Source organism: Carica papaya, chromosome 6 (assembly GCF_054855325.1).
Source record: "Carica papaya isolate Zhongbai chromosome 6, ASM5485532v1, whole genome shotgun sequence".
NCBI classification, from domain to species: domain Eukaryota; kingdom Viridiplantae; phylum Streptophyta; class Magnoliopsida; order Brassicales; family Caricaceae; genus Carica; species Carica papaya.
This window is the reverse complement of record NC_142314.1, coordinates 29,281,211-29,299,524: the sequence shown is the minus strand read 5'-3', so window position 1 is coordinate 29,299,524 and position 18,314 is coordinate 29,281,211. Positions and strand designations below refer to the sequence as shown.

The 18,314-nt window shown below is 33.3% G+C and overlaps 2 protein-coding genes and 1 long non-coding RNA gene across 4 annotated transcripts; 2 read left to right on the top strand and 1 right to left on the bottom strand.

Annotated features, from left to right (window-relative positions):
• Nucleotides 1-638: 638 nt before the first annotated feature.
• On the top strand, nt 639-5,064 carry WNK5 (WNK family serine/threonine-protein kinase 5). The gene is made up of 7 exons (XM_088222643.1): nt 639-1,358; nt 2,503-2,768; nt 2,874-3,097; nt 3,190-3,347; nt 3,447-3,765; nt 3,998-4,357; nt 4,438-5,064. Exons 1-7 carry the CDS (start codon nt 1,281-1,283, stop codon nt 4,845-4,847), a joined length of 1,815 nt encoding a protein of 604 aa, XP_088078769.1. The 5' UTR covers nt 639-1,280; the 3' UTR covers nt 4,848-5,064.
• A 1,299-nt stretch (nt 5,065-6,363) lies between these two features.
• Nucleotides 6,364-7,148, bottom strand: LOC110811644 (uncharacterized). The gene is made up of 2 exons (XR_002539175.2): nt 7,008-7,148; nt 6,364-6,825 (listed from the first exon to the last, which is right to left on the bottom strand). It is a non-coding gene; the product is annotated as an uncharacterized LOC110811644 (long non-coding RNA).
• Nucleotides 7,149-7,178: 30 nt separating this feature from the next.
• Nucleotides 7,179-15,447, top strand: LOC110811643 (uncharacterized protein At5g08430-like). 2 transcript variants are annotated; one of them, XM_088223017.1, is made up of 7 exons: nt 7,179-7,800; nt 9,582-9,682; nt 10,024-10,083; nt 12,814-12,864; nt 13,315-13,386; nt 13,867-14,122; nt 14,830-15,447. In XM_088223017.1, exons 1-7 carry the CDS (start codon nt 7,179-7,181, stop codon nt 15,183-15,185), a joined length of 1,518 nt encoding a protein of 505 aa, XP_088079143.1. In that variant the 3' UTR covers nt 15,186-15,447. The 2 variants fall into 2 exon arrangements, with proteins under 2 accessions (XP_088079143.1, XP_088079144.1); XM_088223018.1 differs by lacking the exon at nt 12,814-12,864.
• The last annotated feature ends 2,867 nt before the right edge of the window (nt 15,448-18,314 follow it).

Sequence of the window (18,314 nt, the reverse complement as noted above, 5' to 3'; positions counted from 1 at the left end):
TAACTAATTTGATCAGAAATATTCATATAAATACATACATATATATATATATATAACCAACTATATTGTAAGCTAGTTGTAGTTAAATTTGGACCCTGTCAAATCTCCTATGCCCTTGGGTCTTGAACCAACCTCCTTCATTTTCTACTTTTAATGGTCTGTAGTTAATAAAACAAAATATTTAAATAAATTTAAAAAATTAATTGATTTACATTAACCAAAAATTAAATTATACTTTTTTTATTTATTTAGATTAACCAAAAATTAAAAACAAAAAATTTATTTAATTAATTCGGACCGAAACCAGACCAAAGCCGAACTAAGAAAGATAACCGAACCGAACTCTCCAGTTTAGTTCGGTCTTACGAGTCCGGAGTAAAAATAATGTATACCTTAATTATGTCTCTCTCTTCAAAACGGTGTAGTTTCTACTACTCTTTCCAAGACCATATGATATGGAGCTCTGAGCTTTGCTCTGTTTTCATTAATGTATTTTAGTTTTTACATACTGAAAATGAATTGAAAATTACAAAACTGACACATGGCCCAGTAATGATGGTTTATCCTTAAATACATGCGTGTGTATGTGTGTGTATGCGTGTGTATGTGTGTATATACACATATATTTTTTTTCTGGTTTGTTCTCACCTCTCATAAATTATACGCCAACAACCACAGTCGCTATTCACCACCTTCTGGTTCTCTGTTCGGTCTGCTAATTTTCTGTCTTTCTCAAAATCGATCTTCATTTTCATCCTCTAGATTCTCTTTAGGAAAATTCTAATCTTCACATCCACAAATGGTGATATCAAAGCGTGGTCATAGGTTCTTCAAATTTAGAAGCCCATTTTCCAAGCCAGAATCTTTCTTATATACTGTGATATACAACTATTAAAACTTCTCTTGCATTATTTCTGGCTGCGCACCATTATTATTGCTTTCCAAACTACTTGTCTTTTTATAGCTTCTATCTTTAAACAATCAACGACAGAGAGAGATGATTGCTCAGCAGGATTTCGAATACTACTCACGGGCTGTGGTGGAAATGGCTTGGATCATGCTAAGTGTAGATTACTCAAGGCTGTTTTGGTTACTCTTCGGTGTTTTTTCATACGAAAATCACGAGGGGAAGCCTCGGATCATCTAGCACTACTCTTACATTTCCTTTTTTAAATCTTACTTTTCTAGTAATTCCGCTCTCGATAGAAATAGTTGAAAGTAATTTCGCCGATTCGGTTAATTATATTTTGTGCGAAGGTTTTCAAACGATTTGCGTGGCGATGTTGAAGGCGAGTCCTCGATTAGGAGCATCTGTAAATCAGTACGTGGAAGCCGATCCATCTGGTCGCTATGGTCGTGTAAGTAATTCGTCTAATCATTCTGTTTGGATTCTCCTCTTGCCTAGTGATTATTATCATTGATGTAATGTTTTGTTGACAAACAGATTAGGGTTTTTATTCATGAATATTTATAAGAATCGCATGCATGTCCTTGTATGTCAATCTGATATATGTTCTTGCCTCTGTTAGTTTCATTGCCCATCAAGATTAAACCATTTTTGTTTATTTTCTTGGCATTCTTAAATCAACTTGGCTTGTTTCTCTTAGCGCAGTTGCAGATGATAGAAGGGAGAGAATTCACTTGACAAAATTTAAGAAATTTTCATTTTAATATCATTTTATGCAGAATTGAAAATTCTTTTGGCAACATCAGCCGACTCAGACAAAGGAGATTGGTAGTGCGATCTTGACATTTAGCAATAATAGACGTTTGATTAGTTTTATAATGAAATTAAATGGATTTTATAAATCAAAAGTCGCTACCTCTGGTTTGGTCAACTCTCTTGGGAGCTAATTAGAGAATTATATTTTGTGGCTTTTGATGAACACATTACCCTCTGGCCCACTAGTATGCTGAAGAGACGTTTTAGCCTATAGATGCTCAAGACAAAATAGCTGTTGACATATTCAGATTTTGTAGCTTACCTCTCTTTTTTAATTTTTTTGTTTTTCAATTTGTTTTTTGGGCAGCAACTATACTTGTTTAGGGAGATCATTAATCTAGATTGAAGACTGTGTTAATTTTACTCTCAAAAAGAAAAACCCTTGACATATTACTCTGATTTTGTATGTATTGACAGGTTCGGTGATACTAAGAACCGATATCCTGCTTGTAAAAACTTGAATTTGAAATTCTACCCTAAACATAAAAAAAAATGTTTCTGCAATTTTATATCAAAACTGTAGTGAAACTTAGAAATAAACATTAGTTAGGGAAGAAATGGGGATTAGACTAAATGGGACAATTGTGAACCAAAAGTCTATATTGCAGCCATTAACCAAGTGAAGTTGCTATATTTTTGGTTCCTGCTTCATTAATACATACGTGTATGTGAGTGTGTCTACGTTGAGGCTTGTTTGTTTTGGTTGAACTCATCAAAAGGAACATTTGGATTTATGTTTAAGGTGTTGATGAGGTAATTTATTTAAATGATATTTCCAGTTTAGGGAAGTTCTTGGAAAAGGCGCTGTAAAAACAGTGTACAAGGCATTTGATGAAGTCCTTGGAATGGAAGTGGCATGGAATCAGGTGAAGCTTAGCAATGCCTTCCGTACACCAGAGGAACTGCAGCGGCTTTACTCTGAAGTCCATCTCCTCAAGAATCTCAACAGTGATTCAATCATCCGATTCTATGCTTCTTGGATTGACGTTGAAAGAAGGACATTCAACTTCATTACCGAGATGTTCACCTCTGGCTCTCTTAGAGAGTAATAACCTCATCTTTATAAACATAAGCTAATCTTTTTTAACTACCTTCAAACATTTTATGATTTCATAGGGATAATTTCATATGTCATTTGATCTTGATACAGTTATAGACAGAAGTACCCGCGAGTTGATATTCGAGCAGTTAAGAACTGGGCACGCCAAATCCTTCAGGGTCTAGCTTATATGCACGGCCATGACCCTCCAGTGATACATAGAGACCTCAAGTGTGATAATATCTTTGTCAATGGGCATCTTAGACAAGTCAAAATTGGTGACCTTGGCTTGGCAGCAATGCTTCGTGGTTCACAACATGCACACAGTGTCATAGGCAAACTCTGCCCCCTATTTTTTTGATGTAGTTGAGCAATTAGAAATCTGTTAACTCCTCAACTAATGTATGTTCCTTTCCACAACAATTAGGTACCCCGGAATTTATGGCACCAGAGTTGTATGAAGAGAATTACAATGAGCTTGTAGACGTATACGCGTTTGGCATGTGTATGCTAGAGATGCTTACTGGTGAATATCCCTATAGCGAGTGCTCCAACCCAGCCCAAATATACAAGAAAGTTACTTCGGTTGGCTTCCTGGTTTAGAAACTTTGGTTTTTAGCTAGATTGCGTAAAACTGTTGCCCATCATGTGATAATGTATTTTGTGTTGCAATATATTTACCAGGGGAAATTGCCAGAAGCATTTTACCGAATTCAAGATAAAGAGGCTCAGCATTTTGTGGGGAAGTGTTTGGAGAATGTTTCAAAGAGGTTATCAGCCAATGACCTGTTGCTGGACCCCTTTCTACAGTGTGATAAAGAGGGATTGTTAGCCATCTCACAACCCCTGTGTCAAAAGGCAGCACCTTTAGGAGCTGTATTGGAGCAGCTGCCTCCATTAGTTGTTGATCCAACAAGAACCACAGATATGTCAGTCACAGGCACTATAAATTCAGAGGATGATACAATTTTTCTCAAAGTACAGATTTCAGACAAGAATAATGGTACTAATTCAAACTTTTAATTCATGCACATTGATGACTAATCATATTTTAAACAACTTGACATATGTTGTAAATCCATTAGTTTTAGTAGATGTCTTGTCACTTCTTCATGGAGCAATTCTTGTTTCTCTTCTAGCCTTTTCAGATCAATTATCCATTTTCCTGCGAGGGGTACATATTTACCATGCCACAGTATTTTTGTGAATATAATACTTTAATACTGGTATTACAGGTCATACTAGAAACATATACTTCCCCTTTGACATTCTGAATGACACTGCAATTGATGTGGCATTGGAGATGGTAAAAGAATTGGAGATTATTGACTGGGAACCATTGGAGATTGCTGAGATGATAGAGGAACAGATATCTTCTCTGGTTCCGACATGGAAAGGAGGGAGCTCATCCGAAGTTAATAATCCTCAACATAGCTTTAAGTATGGAGATGATGGTGATGCTGGAATCCACCATCCTTTCTACTCAAACTCCTCCAATTCTTCCTCTCAAGCTTCTTTGCCAGGTTTAGTACCTTCCTATGGTTCCCAGCTTCGTGATGGAAACAATGTCATTTCGGGTCACAACTGGCGTCAAGGTATATAAAAATCATTTTATGGTTAATGTGAGGATTGAATTAGTGATTATGTAAGTAACGCTGTGAACTTACAAATGCAGAAGATCCTTTTAGCTATGACAATACAAGCTCTGCTAGCTCATTGAACTCTTTCAAGTACTCTGGTACTGACTTCCACTCAGGTAATGAAGATGATTATGATTTTAGTCTGGGGGAATTAGGAGAAGCCCTAGGCATGGCAGAGATGCACAAGTCAACAAGGTTCTGCTCTGCAGCTACACCAAATAATAACCAATGCAATACACGGTTGGATTCTTGGAGAGGTAATTATAGAGGGATAAGTCAACAGCAGAAGCTAAACAGGACTCGGTCATTTGTAGATATGCGGAGCCAGTTGTTGCACAAGTCACTGGTGGGGGAGATAAACAAGAGGCGCTTGTTTAAAACCATTGGAGCCGTTGAAAACATTGGATATCATCAGCTAAGTGGGTTCTCAGAAAAGTTTCTTTAGGTGTTTGTTCATCCTCATGCACGAGGAAGATGATGACGATAAATAAACAAAGCCAGGGGAATTCAACAGTAAGGAAACCATCCTACTGATCTCCTAGGTTGATGGTTGCTCTTTTGGTGTATGTTTATGAGAAATTCATGGATGTTGAAATGAAGAATTCCTGGTTACTTGTAATTAATATTTGATGTGAGCCAAGGTATTATTCCTGATTTTAAAAGCGGCATTTGCATAAATGATGATGATATCTAATGTGTTAAATATGAGTAGTGGGTTTTAATTAGTAGATTTAAAAAATCAATATATATATGATAAACCCTGTATTTACATTACCGGGCGTTGGCTCGAAGGTTTGATCAATGTCCAAGACATGCAGCTACTTTCTCATCTATATAAACAAAGGGGGTATTGTTTTCAACTTATTCAAAAATGTTTGTTGGTAATTCAACTCTTGAAAGATGTTTAATCAGATGGATGTTCTGAGAGGAGTTGAGCTTCCTCATGCGGGCAATGTGATTCATAGTGCTTTTCAAGCAAATAAAAAACTGTTTTTAGTATTAGGTATAAGTTTTACATATATCTTAACATACAACCTGATCAAATATATTAGTGATCTCCAACTATATGAGCAAAACTGGACTCAGATCATACATAAAATTAAAATTTTCACTGTCTCAACTATTATAATATACTTATAACATATTTGACTTTCTCTTTTTCTGATAGACATGTTAAAGACAATGTTGGATAGTAGATTAATCTCATGGTTCAAACTCCATTAGACCACCTTCTTGCAGATTATGGCACAAAAAACCATCCCCACAAATTTCATGGACAAATTCTTCAACACAAATTTGTAAGAGTGGGTTAACTAGGATGTGAGTAAGGAAGGGTACCACAATCGATATGAACAAATCCAAAACGACATGAACTCACAACCAAGAGGTCATAAGCTTTGGGAACTTCTATTCAACCATCAATTATATATTTTTCACCAATTACACAATGTTTTGTTTGAAGGTTATTATGCTTTGATTTTCAATTAGTTTAAAATTGTACCGTATCCTTTTTAATTGTAGTAATTTAGATAAATGTGATACTATCGTAATGATTTTGAAGTAATTAAAAGTTGAACACATATAAAGACATACATTTATTATTGAGCACTTTCTTTACTGCAAAATGTATTGTATCTGCTTTTATTGTCCCTGTAGTATGGCAATTGATGATTTTACTTTGCATGAATGTATGGATTATGCCACAAGTAGAGTAAGTTGACCAAAAGCCAAGTATATAGAAAAATATCTCTCACATTTCATAATCAAAGCATTTATAAGAGCAGACCCTGTTCTCCACTATGCTATTAACCAATTAATTTTGATTAGAGATGGTAACAAAACCGTGTTCGGAGTGATTTTTATCAAACTCGAACTTGATTCACCTTTATAAAAAGTAAACCTAAAATTTGTTTGGAACCTAAAGTAGATTTATTTTTTTTGAACTGTGTCAATTTTATAGATCTCTTAATCCCAGCTTCGACTTGATTATTTTAATATGTATAATATAATATTATATATAATTTAATAGTAATTCAAATATAATTAATTAAAGACTGAAAAGAAATTCTAAGTTTCTTTCCAGTTTTCAAGCTCACCCATTGACTCAGCCTCCTCTTTTCTTCCTCATCTTCCGCACTAGACCCACGCCATATGGCACGACAGGACAACAGAAACCAACGCGCCGCAAGACACGACATGACACCAGGCACCACCATGCACCTAACGTCTCTTTTCTTCGTTTTCTCCACTCGGTCTGAAGCTATCAGTTGAGTCGACTCCTCAGACTTCTTTTTTCCTTGCAATGCAGCACTCGACTCTTTCTTCTCTTGTGCACTGCTCATTCTGTTTTTCTTTTTCTCTCCTCTCTTTCTGCTTTCCAACTTCAATGCCATTTCAAATTTCAAATGCCGTTTCAGATGCATCTGTACTCGTAAAACATTGAGAAGCCATTAAGAGTGGATAAATTAAATTGAAGAGGTATTGAAGAGTCTCGATATGGAAAGAGGCATTAAAGTTTCTGTAAGCGTTAAGAGTAAACAAGTGATTCGGTCATTAACCAAATAAACAGAATCCATTCGGTTGATTCGATTTTTGGTTTTCTTACCTATTACGGTAGGTTCGATCCGGTTAATATCCACCATTCGATTTTGAAAATTTTTAGGGTTTAATTGAGAAGAATGCAGGTGCGGTGTTGCGAAATGTTTGCTTGCCATTGCTTAATGGAATGAATTAGCGAAAATCAGTAAGGTTTGAATTTAAGCAGTATTTTGCTACCATGGTTCAGAAAACAGAAGCAGCAGAAAATCACTCATACACTCCGGCTAGCTCGAAAAGAAAGGCTCGAGGGAAAAAACTGGAGTTCTTTGGTTGGGGTTCAAAGCAGCTGATTGAGTTCCTGGAATCAATTGGCAAAGATACAAGCACGCAGATCTCTCGATATGATGTTGAAGACAGTATAAAGACATACGTTCAGGAGAACAACCTTCAGCAGCAGATGAAGAAGAGGAAAATTGTTTGCGACCACAGGCTCCATTCACTTTTTGGAAAGAAGATCATTGATAGAATCCATATCTATGACATGCTGGCGGCTCACTACGCTGAGAATCAAGAAGGGGATGATGATTTTTCATCCAGTACCGATGAGGAACAGCATAGAAGTTTGGCTTCAGAGAGAAAAAGTAATCAAAAGAAAAAGATTGAGAAAACTCCCAAAAGCTCTTTTGCATCTGTCGTTCCAGATAATATAAAGCTTGTGTATCTCAAGAGGAGTTTAGTTCAGGAATTTCTTAAAGAACCGGACACCTTTGAAGCTAAAATAATAGGAAGCTTTGCGAGGATCAAGTCGGATCCTCTTGATTATTCTCAGAAGAACCGCTACATGCTTGTTCAAGTCACAGGTGATAGGCCTTCATGCGTATGCATCCTGCAATCTATTTATACCTGTTTATATATATATATATATATATATATATATATCTTTTGAAATAAAAATATGATATTAATATAGGCACCAAAAGGGTGCCAACCAATGTATGAAAGTAGTTATAAGTCAATCAGTTTATCAATTAGGTCTCCTAAGTCTCCAACATATTTGGATTACGAATGCATGTTTATATATTTTCTGTTGGAATTTATTTCCTTGCGTAATTTTAATATGATTTTGTGGTATTTCTAGAACCTATAAAGCATGTTCTACTAATGACTCATGACACTGCCCAAATCAATAGATAAGTCGATAGAAACAAGGAAATGTTTAGAATAAGTCTTTTGACGTCTAAGGTAAGTGATTATTATAGAAAAGTGGCACTATTATATTTTTGAAGTATTTTATTCTATTTAAGTATGGTACGAATTTTTGAAATTACTATACATGTATTATATCAAAAAATTTCGTTTTGGAGTAAGTGTTACTATGTAATTTGTTTTCGATATAGATTTCAATTTGTTTGCATAATCTATTATGGGGGAGAGCTGTCCATTCCCACCTACATTATGCTAGGAATTCGTAAATATGCCTCACCATATCTGTGTTTGGGCGAAATCAGTGTGTCGATACATGACTTGCCGTGTTTATTGTATTGGGAACCAAATTAAGTGTGAATCAGTGTGGCTATACATGCCATCCCGTGTCTAGGTCTATTGGGAATCAGATTACGTGTGTGACTATACAGCCTGTATGTTTATTTTATGAATATACATAGTCATACAATTTGGAGATTAAAATTAACAGCAATTGTTAGAAAAGTGAAAAGAATTTGACAAATATTTTTTGGGCTGAACTTCTACTTTTACTGCTAGAAAGCAGAAGTCTAACCTTACATGAAAACCAGAATTGCTTTTGGGGAAAAACAGACTCTGTTTTTAAAGCTGAAAATAGATAGCATGAAATATACTTATGTTTTTAGAGGCAAATAATATTTTTAATAAGCAAATTTATTAAATTTTTATTTTACTAATTTGTTAATTTAGTATTTTAAAATAGATTTATAACAGTAATTTATGATTTAAAATTTTGTTTACTATATATAATTTAAATAAGTTCATTGTAAAATCAAATAATTTATTATCTAGAATTTGTATTTATATTGAATAAAAAGTAAAATATTTAAATTGTTAAAAAAAATTTAAGAAAAATATTTAACATTATACAAATAATTCTAAACATCTTAAAAATTTAAATCATTAGAAAAATTTTTAATGTAATTATATCATTTTAAATTTATTGTTAATCTTATAATATAGTTAGTTAAATATGACGCAAGATTTGTATTAAAAGCATCTCTTGGTTGATTATCAATTTCTGAGGGACATTTTGACTCTGATGATTCCACATTCTTGTGCACTAACAAGCTTAAGGAGTCTGTTTTAGGTGTTACAAAGACTTTTATCTTTGATAATTTATGACAGTTTCATGTTATAGTTTTATTGACATTACTAAGTTATATCACTGTCGAGCCTCTACAGTTTCGAGTGCTATTTTCCGACCAGCATCCTGAAAATTTCTCTTGACTTATGTAATCAACCTGCTATTGATGTGTGATTCTTTTACTTCTTTGTTATATGGTTTATCTATATTCATGTTATTCTTTTTTCTTCTTAAAAGCATCTTTATTTTATATTGGGTAATATGTCTCGATCATTTTCAGTACTTATGGTGATTGTATCATCTTTTCTCCAGGTGTTAAAAAGGTCCCAGGAACTAATGACATTCTTCTTCAAGTTTCAAATTTTATAAAAGATGTTTCCATTTCTATGCTTTCAGACGAGGACTTCTCTCAGGTTTGTTTCTAGATACTCAAACTTGAGTCCTTATCAATTAACAGTTATGGACAAATTTTGAAGAGATGCCTTTTTTGATCTTTATTAGTAAGGGAAAAGAATTTAAAAATTGTATAAAGATCTTGAAAGCGAAACAAAAGTGCATATATCTTTTTCTTAGAGGGAGTTAGAGATTTGTGTAGCTTCTCTGTTGTGGGCTAAATATTTTTATTTTTCCAGGTTACTGGCTCCTTTAACAATGATTTCTCACTTCAGCTGCATGCATTTTGTGGTTGTATGTTGTAAGGTTTATAAGCTCTGTTTCTATTTGAAAAGATTTCCAAGCTCTGTGTTCTTTGCAGGAAGAGTGCGAAGACTTAAACAGTAGGGTAAAGGAGGGGTTGCTTGAGAGGCCAACACTGGTGAGCTCTTTCATTAATTTAATGGGTGATGGCTCCTTTTCCCCCAAAAAAAAATTTAATTTTTGTAGCTATTGTTTTATTTTAATAGAAAAAGAAATGTTAATAGAAAGAGAAAGCTAGGATGTTGTCTTTTTCCTGGAAGTAGTTTCCTTACATATCTGGTCTGTGTAAACTTTTTGGTGTATTTGTGGTGATTTTTAATGCTTGTGAGATCCTTTAGAGAAGCTCGGTAGAATATGATTACTGTGACCACAAGAGATTTCAAAGGATTTCATTCAGGATCGTGAGCTTAGGATATCTCCTTGATGTAGGACCATTGGCAGTTAAACTAAGTTCTTGTGGATAATTGAGAAAAAAAAAATCAGTTAAGAAGCAGAAGAATGGAGATAAGTTTGAGAAAAATCCAGATCAAGTTGAAGAAATATAGCGAAGAGTAGAATAAATGGGATAAATTACATAAAACTACCACCAAAAGAGCAAACACAGAGAGAGATATCAGAAAATAAAACCATAGCAAAAAATTTTAATTCATCATCATCTATTCTTTCTGTTTGTAGCTACTAGTCATTTTGTAGGTAGTAGTTACATATAATAAGAAAAATTATAAAAATAGAAATCTAAATAATTGTGGAAAGTAAAAAGGTTCTAATTCCTATCATTCTTAAATATGCATAAATAGGAAACTAAGATATTATAATTCCTTTTAGCTAAATAATCCTAAGTAGCCTAAATACTTTAAAAATATAAAATATCTATTATTGCAAAAAAACTTCTTTAATTGAAAATTTGTTCCAAGATACTATCTTCTTATTTTACATCACTTAAGCCAGTGAACAAAGGCGGGATTGTTTCCTCTTGTATTGATAGATAGAAGTTAGTTAGAGGTGCTCTTGGTCACAGTATGTGGAGAATAATTGGAAATAATTAGGACATGGTCCTTGGGTCAACACGGTTCAACAAATATTAGATATTTGCGTGATCCTTGGTGAACTAAAAGCCTAGTGAAAGATTCTTTTCCATCTATTTTCTTGTTTTCTAGATTCAGGGAGGCAAACGTATTGATTGTTTTGAAGTGTATAATGGTGGAATCCAATAGAAATATTTCCCCTCCTCTGCGATTTGAGTGACTGGGAGCTTGATGAGTGGGTGAATTTCCTTTTATATTTTGAGTATACTCGTTTTCACCATAAATAGGCTGAAAACCCAGTTCAGAAACACATGAAAGCTGGTTTTTTAATGGTTAAATTGCATTATAACTTTATTATTTACTCAATGTTGTGTCTGAGAAGTTCCTCAAGAAGTACCTATGGAAAACAAAGGCCACCTGAGGATCCTTTTTTTCTCATGGAGGGCCGCTTGGGACAGAATTTTAGCTGTTGACAATGTTATTAAAAGGGCCAAAATCTTGGTGAATGGGTGCTTTTAATGCCTCAATGAAATGTGAATTCCTGCACTACCTTCTTTGGTGCTTGATAGCCAGAAAGGTTTAGGAATCAACTCTTAGCCTCCTTATTCTTTCTTGGGTTGTCAGCGCCTTCATCAAGGATGAACTCTAGGCATGGAGTGGTATCCATACTCCAAGTATCAGAGAAAATTTATATATCTTATTCCTCTTTCTACATGTTGGGTTACTTGGAAGGAGAGCAACCAAAGAGCTCCATTTTCTCTTTATAATTATATGAATTGCACCCTTGTGGTGCCGTTTTAAATTGCATTTGTCCTCTTCCTTCTAGATTCTCACTCGTGAGTTATGACCTTTGACTCAAAACAGTTGGCAGAGGTATCTAGAGGACAACAAGATCTCCAAGTTAAAAAGATACAGAAAATCTGCTTTTTTACACCATTTTCAGTTAACCAGAACATATCTTGCATTTCTGCTTCCAAGATCATAGAAAGGGTCTTCCTTTCTATCACCAACAACTTTCTAGGTGAAAGGAAGGACATGGCTTTCTAATGAACAAGCAACAAAGTAGTCATAGACTCCAAAAAGAACATGAAAAGAAAATCTTGCTTGTAGTGAGTGTTTTCATGCTCTCTTGGAATCAGTTCACGCAGCCATCTTCTCTCTTTATTTCTTTCCTGAATATGAATATTATGTTAGTTTAAATAAAACCTGTTATGTGTTTCATACTTAGGCCATAAGCATTAGTACTGGTGTCTTTACAATGTTTTATTATAAATATGGAAATTGATGGTCTGACTGATCAAACAAACTCTCTTTTGTTTCTAGTAGATGGCCCTTAGCATTATCTGAAATATCTTTAATTCTGGTCTGTCAAATACATGGTATTATCCTTTCTGAAAAGATGATGTCAGTTCATTCCCTAGTGAAAATGAACTTTAAAGGAACCTTTATCAGTTCTACTGAGTTGGTCGGACCTTCTTGAGATAATTCCTTGTGTTTAAATGCACCCATGGGAATGGAAATGTGCCCAAGCCTCCAAGATCTTGAAATTTTTTCATATTTTTCCTTTCTTCATTTATTATTTTTTTGGGGGGGGGGGGGGGGAGGGGGGAGGGAGCTCTCTAGGGACACTGTCGAGACACCTATTTTTGTTTGATCGCACCGCAAGATGTTTTCTCAAAGTCTTTTTTTCTTATATTAGTTGTCAGCATTCTCCATCTCTACCAGCTTCATTTTTCTTGTAGTTGGCGTTTCAATTGCCTTTCATTTATTTTCTTTTTCCCTTTGATTAATTTGCTTAACATGCTTAATAACCATTTTGATAGGTGGAACTTGAAGAAAAGGCACAAACTTTGCATGAGGATGTAACAAAGCATGTATGTACTTTAACAGTAGGTTGTCCACAAAAGAGATTCAGGCTTTTTCTTTTTTTTTTTTGACCTTTTCTTTTGGTTCTGTTATCTTTGTGTAAGTGCTGTAGGTTGTCATCTCTGTGTATTGAGGCCAATTGTTCTCTTTTAGTAATCAAATTATGTTTAAGTGGCAAACCACATGATATGCATTTCTTTTTGTCAATCCATTATGTTTCTCTTAATTGTCTCTCGAGCAAGTTAAGAGACAAACATGGGAATTTCGAGATCTAAAATTCTGAAAACTAAGTACGTTTGCATGACTAGGAATTGATCATTATAGAAACTGTAAATTGGATTGAATTAAAGATAGCAGTTCTCATTTCTCCTGCTCAGCATGGTGCTGTAATATGCTGGATGTAATCATGGATTGATTTCTGCTTACAGTAAAATTCTTTCTCACTTGGTGATTTTCAGTGGCTTGCTGGAGAAATTGCATTGTTGCAAAGGCTCATCGATCGAGCCAATGAGAAGGGACGGCGCAAAGAATATCCTTGGTTGATTCTGTACCATGGTTGACTTCTCTGCTACATGCTAATATGTGCTGCCCTTTTTAGTTTAGTTCTCTGATCAGATAGAGCAACTTATATTTCTGCTGTCATTTATTGACTTATGGAGTTTTGTTAGTCTGACCCAGTTAGTTCATGAAAAAGAAAAGGCAGCCAATATCTTGTTTTATCTCCCTTACTTTACTGTATTTTTCCGTGCTTGTTGCCTTTTATCCTTTTATACATTAGGGAGTTGTCTTTAGTTTGACTTGTGTGTCACTTGATACTAAAAATCTTGAACCATGCTTCATGTCTTTGGTCCCTTAAAGTATTTTAAGCGGTGTACTTTTTGGTCGTATAAGCCATCTGTAACTTCATAGAACTAATGACTATGGTGGGAGCAATTATATTCTTATGGATAACCAGAATTAAACAAGCTGCTTAGATGTTGTTTGATTCTTAACTTGCTTGATCCTTTACACTGTTGGAGTACTTGGAGAGAAAGCAGTTTCTTGAGACTCCAGCTGAACAGTCACGGCTGTTGTATGAGGTTCCAGAGGTTGTTGCTGAAGAACTAGAGCTTGAACCTGTTCCTGTGGAGTTTACAGATAATATAGAGAAAGGAAAGAATGGTTCCCCAATGTCATCCTTCCAGGGAGCTTCAAAAATTACTGTGCCCCAGACATCTGCAGATGAACCCTTGTCAACATGGGTGTCATTTGGAGAAAATTCTGCAGGTTTCTATTAACCTCTTTTACATGAGTTGCATATATTTCTCAATTACGAATTATCTCTTCATGTTCATTTGTTACGCAATTGCCTGGTTGGTCCTAGTGATGAATCTTGCGGTTTTTTGTTTTGTTTTGTATGTTATTTTTCACTCTGTTGTGTGCTTTGACATTTGTGTACCTGAGAAAGTGCATGTGGTCGAAGAAAAAGATTAGTTATAATTTATCTGGTTTGAACTCTACATGTGTAATAATGTCAAAGAGGATTCAATGATAAGCAAATGCAGTTTTTCATGTTTGAAAATGTCGTACATGTAGGCTTTGTTGGAAAGAACATCAGCATTGGTGGTACAATTTCACGTTCTTGCATTCTTCTTCTTCTTCTTCTTCTTCTTCTTCTTTGTCTCTTTCTCTTCTCCTTTAGAGTGACCACATGCCTGCAATATGTTGCTGCCATGGAATTATGAATCATGTGATTTTTTTTAGTTCTAGTAATTTCTAAGATTCTAGAATCATTGACAGCTTAAAAACCACAGATTGTTGAGATGTAATTTCCTGTTTGACATATTTGGTTCATTGATTTTATGCTGTTAAGTGTTGTGTGTCAATTGTCTTCTGACTATTTCAATTTGATTAGTATTTGATGCACTCAAGACAGGAGCTTTTTTTCAAAATGCCTATGATTTTCCTAAATATTTTCTGATATCTTCCGACAGGAACCCAGCATGTAGTGAAGATTTCAAAACATAACCAAACGGAAGTTGAAGCCTGGAATGGACAGGAGAAAAATAATTCTGGAGGTTTGTTTGGTAGAGTGGTGATAGATATAAGTGATGATGAAAAGGAAAACTCGAATGCTGGAAATATGAATCAAGATTACAACATAGGGAGCAAGATATGGCATTATATGGACCCTCAAGGAGATATACAGGGTCCCTTTTCACTCATGTCTCTGAAACATTGGAGGGATGCTGACTATTTCCCTCCAGACTTCAAGGTTTGGAAGACAACCCAGACCCGCAGAAATGCTGTACTCCTTAATGACATTCTCGGTCGCATGTTTCCCGGCTAAGTTGTTGACAGATTAGACTAGCTCAGATTAGACTAGCTGGTTTGTTGCTCATAGCTTGGTAGTACATTGATTGTTTTGATTCATTTGCAAATAATAGAAATTTACATGCAAATGAAAAATTGATAGAGAAAAATAACAATTAACAGTCTCCTAGTTCGGATCCAGAGATTTTGGCATACCTTGCCTTTTGTCAATCAGATTCCCCATATTTCCATTAGATTTTCTCTGTCGGAATGCAAAATTGAAATCCATTGTCTACTCATCACGAAAGATGGCCTAGCAAGGTAAATTTCTATGCAATAGTGAAGAATACAAATTTTTATATATTTTTAAGAGTAAATTGTATATTAGTTTTTTTATAAAAATATTTAGAATAAATTATAAAAATATTATTCAAATTTATCCTATTCTACAAAAAATATTGCATATTGTAAATTGAGTTTATTAATGACAACAAACTATGTTCATGTTTAAAGTGAAATTATTACGGTTGTATGTAGACTAGTGATAGACACTGTTAAATATTCAGAAAGTGCTTTAAGAATATTGTAATAGCTAGTGAAATTGTTTTGTTATTATGTGTTTTAATACAATGTGTAAAGTATTTTGTCTTTGCAAAATTATTTGGTTTGTACCTACGGATGAATAGATTTCATACTTCAAGCATTTATATCAATAATGATGAGACAACTATTATTAGAGCGAAAAACATTTACTTTGATACATATAATTTTCTCAATTTTAATAGGTTCATTTTTAATAAATTTACTTTATAATCTACTAATTTATAAGAGAGATAAAAATTGGTAAGTTATTGAATATGATAAATGTATTTGCTTATTATGAGGAATTCAAATAGATATCAATATACATTATTAAGAATGTTGTATCTACTATTACAATTGTATACACCCTTTAATAAAAATTAAAAGGTTAATAAGATTTTCAATACTTAAGAAATAATTAATTTAGATGAGACGATGAAAATTATGCAGAATTTGAGGTATGGAGCAGAAATATTAAATAAGATCATGATTGATTTCAAGACTTAGTTTGAAAGTCAAAATGTTGAAAGTATTTATATATGCAAGGTTTATAATTATTGTGGTTTTAACAATGAGGTTGATGATGATATTAGTATGATCCTCGTATTGATGTCATTGATGATGTTATTTATGATAACTTGTAGTATAAATTTTAGTCGAGATAATAATATGGAACGTAGACAAAATGAAGAGGAAAAGTTTAACAAAATGCTAAGTGATATGGCATCCAAAGAATATGATGGTATTGATTCTAAAAGTCTCTTGTGATGTTGTTAAGAGTAACAATATGGTGTTTAAAAATTGAAAAGGAAACACATTTAAAAGGCATGTAAAAGGTAAAATGAAAATTGAGGTTTTGACAAGTTCTGAAGGGTGTCCATGGATTTCATAGAATATTGAGCCATTATGGTGATGAAAGATATCACATTTTCAATAGACCAACAATTTGTCCCACAAAAATGTGTTGGGTACAAAAATTGCATAAAGAATATGGACTTTTGCTACACCTAATGAACAGACTTCTATGATAAAGAAATTGAGATGTGACAATACTTCTGTTGTATGTAATGCCAAAATACTTTTTAATTTAATTAAAATTAATTTCGGGATGAATTATCACCACACATATAGTCGACATTCCACTTGAATCTATATTAGAATAAAAAAATTGTTTGTGATGAATCTCTTTAAGAGCATATAAATATTTTTACTTCAAAAAATATGTCAAGTTGTTGTTAAACAAAAATTTCTAAATATTTATAAACTTTGAGGAACATGAAAGTGTTAGAATTGATTGATATTCATAATTTGGTCGTAATTAAAAAATTTAATCATATTGAACTAAATATATCGATTTGTAATAGTCTACACAAAAATTTAATACAAAAATATTTAAAAATTTTAATTATGAATTCTATAGAATAATTTGTTATTTATTTTATTAATTTAATTAATTAATAGCTTAACAAATAATTATAATTTATGAATTTATTGTTCGATGTAGTTTTTATTGATTTTGTCAATTATTTTTAATTAAAAAGATAACTTTAAAAAAATTGATCAAATTCGACACATTTTTAATTATGAAATAAATTGACAGTCAAAAAAAATTAATGTAGGAAATATATGTATGTAGGATGTATATATATACATAGATATGAAGCAGAAAACAAAAAAGAAAAAGTAGCAGGCTACTGCCGCTGCATGAAGAAGAAAGTCTGGCAGACACGCGACTGTTCGGCAGTCGTTTCGGCTGCCAAATCTCACGCATAACGGCTGATTTTTCCAGCTGTTACTTTAGTACTTAAGAAGCAGCAGTTACAGGCGTGAGGAAGAAGGAAAACAAAAAAAAATTAAGTTATATGGGTTTGGTCCACAAGAAGAAAATAAAATGAAGAAAAAAAGGAAAGGGAAAGGCCCATTTAGCTGGGCCAATCTGGCCTAGACCCAACCCGGTCCAAGACCCAACAGGGTGTTGACTGGACTTGGTCAACAGTCAATGGTCGTATTGACCTTGACCAATCAACAGTCAAGCTTTTGAATATAAAAAAATATAATTTTTAAAAAAAGTTTTTTTGGTTATTTTATGGTTGATTTTCTTCCAAATTCAATTTAAATTTACTTTTAATTTTAAATTTTAAATTTTAATATTTGTATGTACATATACATATTGAAATAAATTAATTAACACAACATATCATTAAAATGATATGTTTTATAGATAATTTATTTATTTCATAATATAAACAGTTGTATGTATGTAATTTACGAAAATATTAATTGGTCCAAATGAAGGTTGATATTTAATATTATTGCGTTTCATTTTTATGATAATGAATATGTGACAGTTATTCAATATAATATGAGAATTTTAAATCAGCTCAAATGAAAGTTTATTATTTAATGTATTTTTACTGTCTATATTTAATTACTGTTACATGATACCACTTACAAGTTAATATTTTGTCCAAAGATAGAGTGTTAATAGAGTGTTTGGTATCTTGAGATGGGAATGTACATTTATTTTAATTTTATTATTAGATTCTATGATTTATAGTTTTTTGTGAGTATTAATTTATTTATT

Excerpts from the sequence above, each read along its gene's own strand:
- WNK5 (XM_088222643.1), top strand. The coding sequence starts at position 1,281 with ATGTTGAAGGCGAGTCCTCGATTAGGAGCATCTGTAAATCAGTACGTG. Across the intron at positions 3,098-3,189 it reads ACATGCACACAGTGTCATAG|GTACCCCGGAATTTATGGCA; the intron begins GCAAACTCTGCC and ends CACAACAATTAG. Across the intron at positions 3,348-3,446 it reads TATACAAGAAAGTTACTTCG|GGGAAATTGCCAGAAGCATT; the intron begins GTTGGCTTCCTG and ends TATATTTACCAG.
- LOC110811643 (XM_088223017.1), top strand. The coding sequence starts at position 7,179 with ATGGTTCAGAAAACAGAAGCAGCAGAAAATCACTCATACACTCCGGCT. Across the intron at positions 7,801-9,581 it reads CATGCTTGTTCAAGTCACAG|GTGTTAAAAAGGTCCCAGGA; the intron begins GTGATAGGCCTT and ends TCTTTTCTCCAG. Across the intron at positions 13,387-13,866 it reads AGAAGGGACGGCGCAAAGAA|CTGTTGGAGTACTTGGAGAG; the intron begins TATCCTTGGTTG and ends TGATCCTTTACA.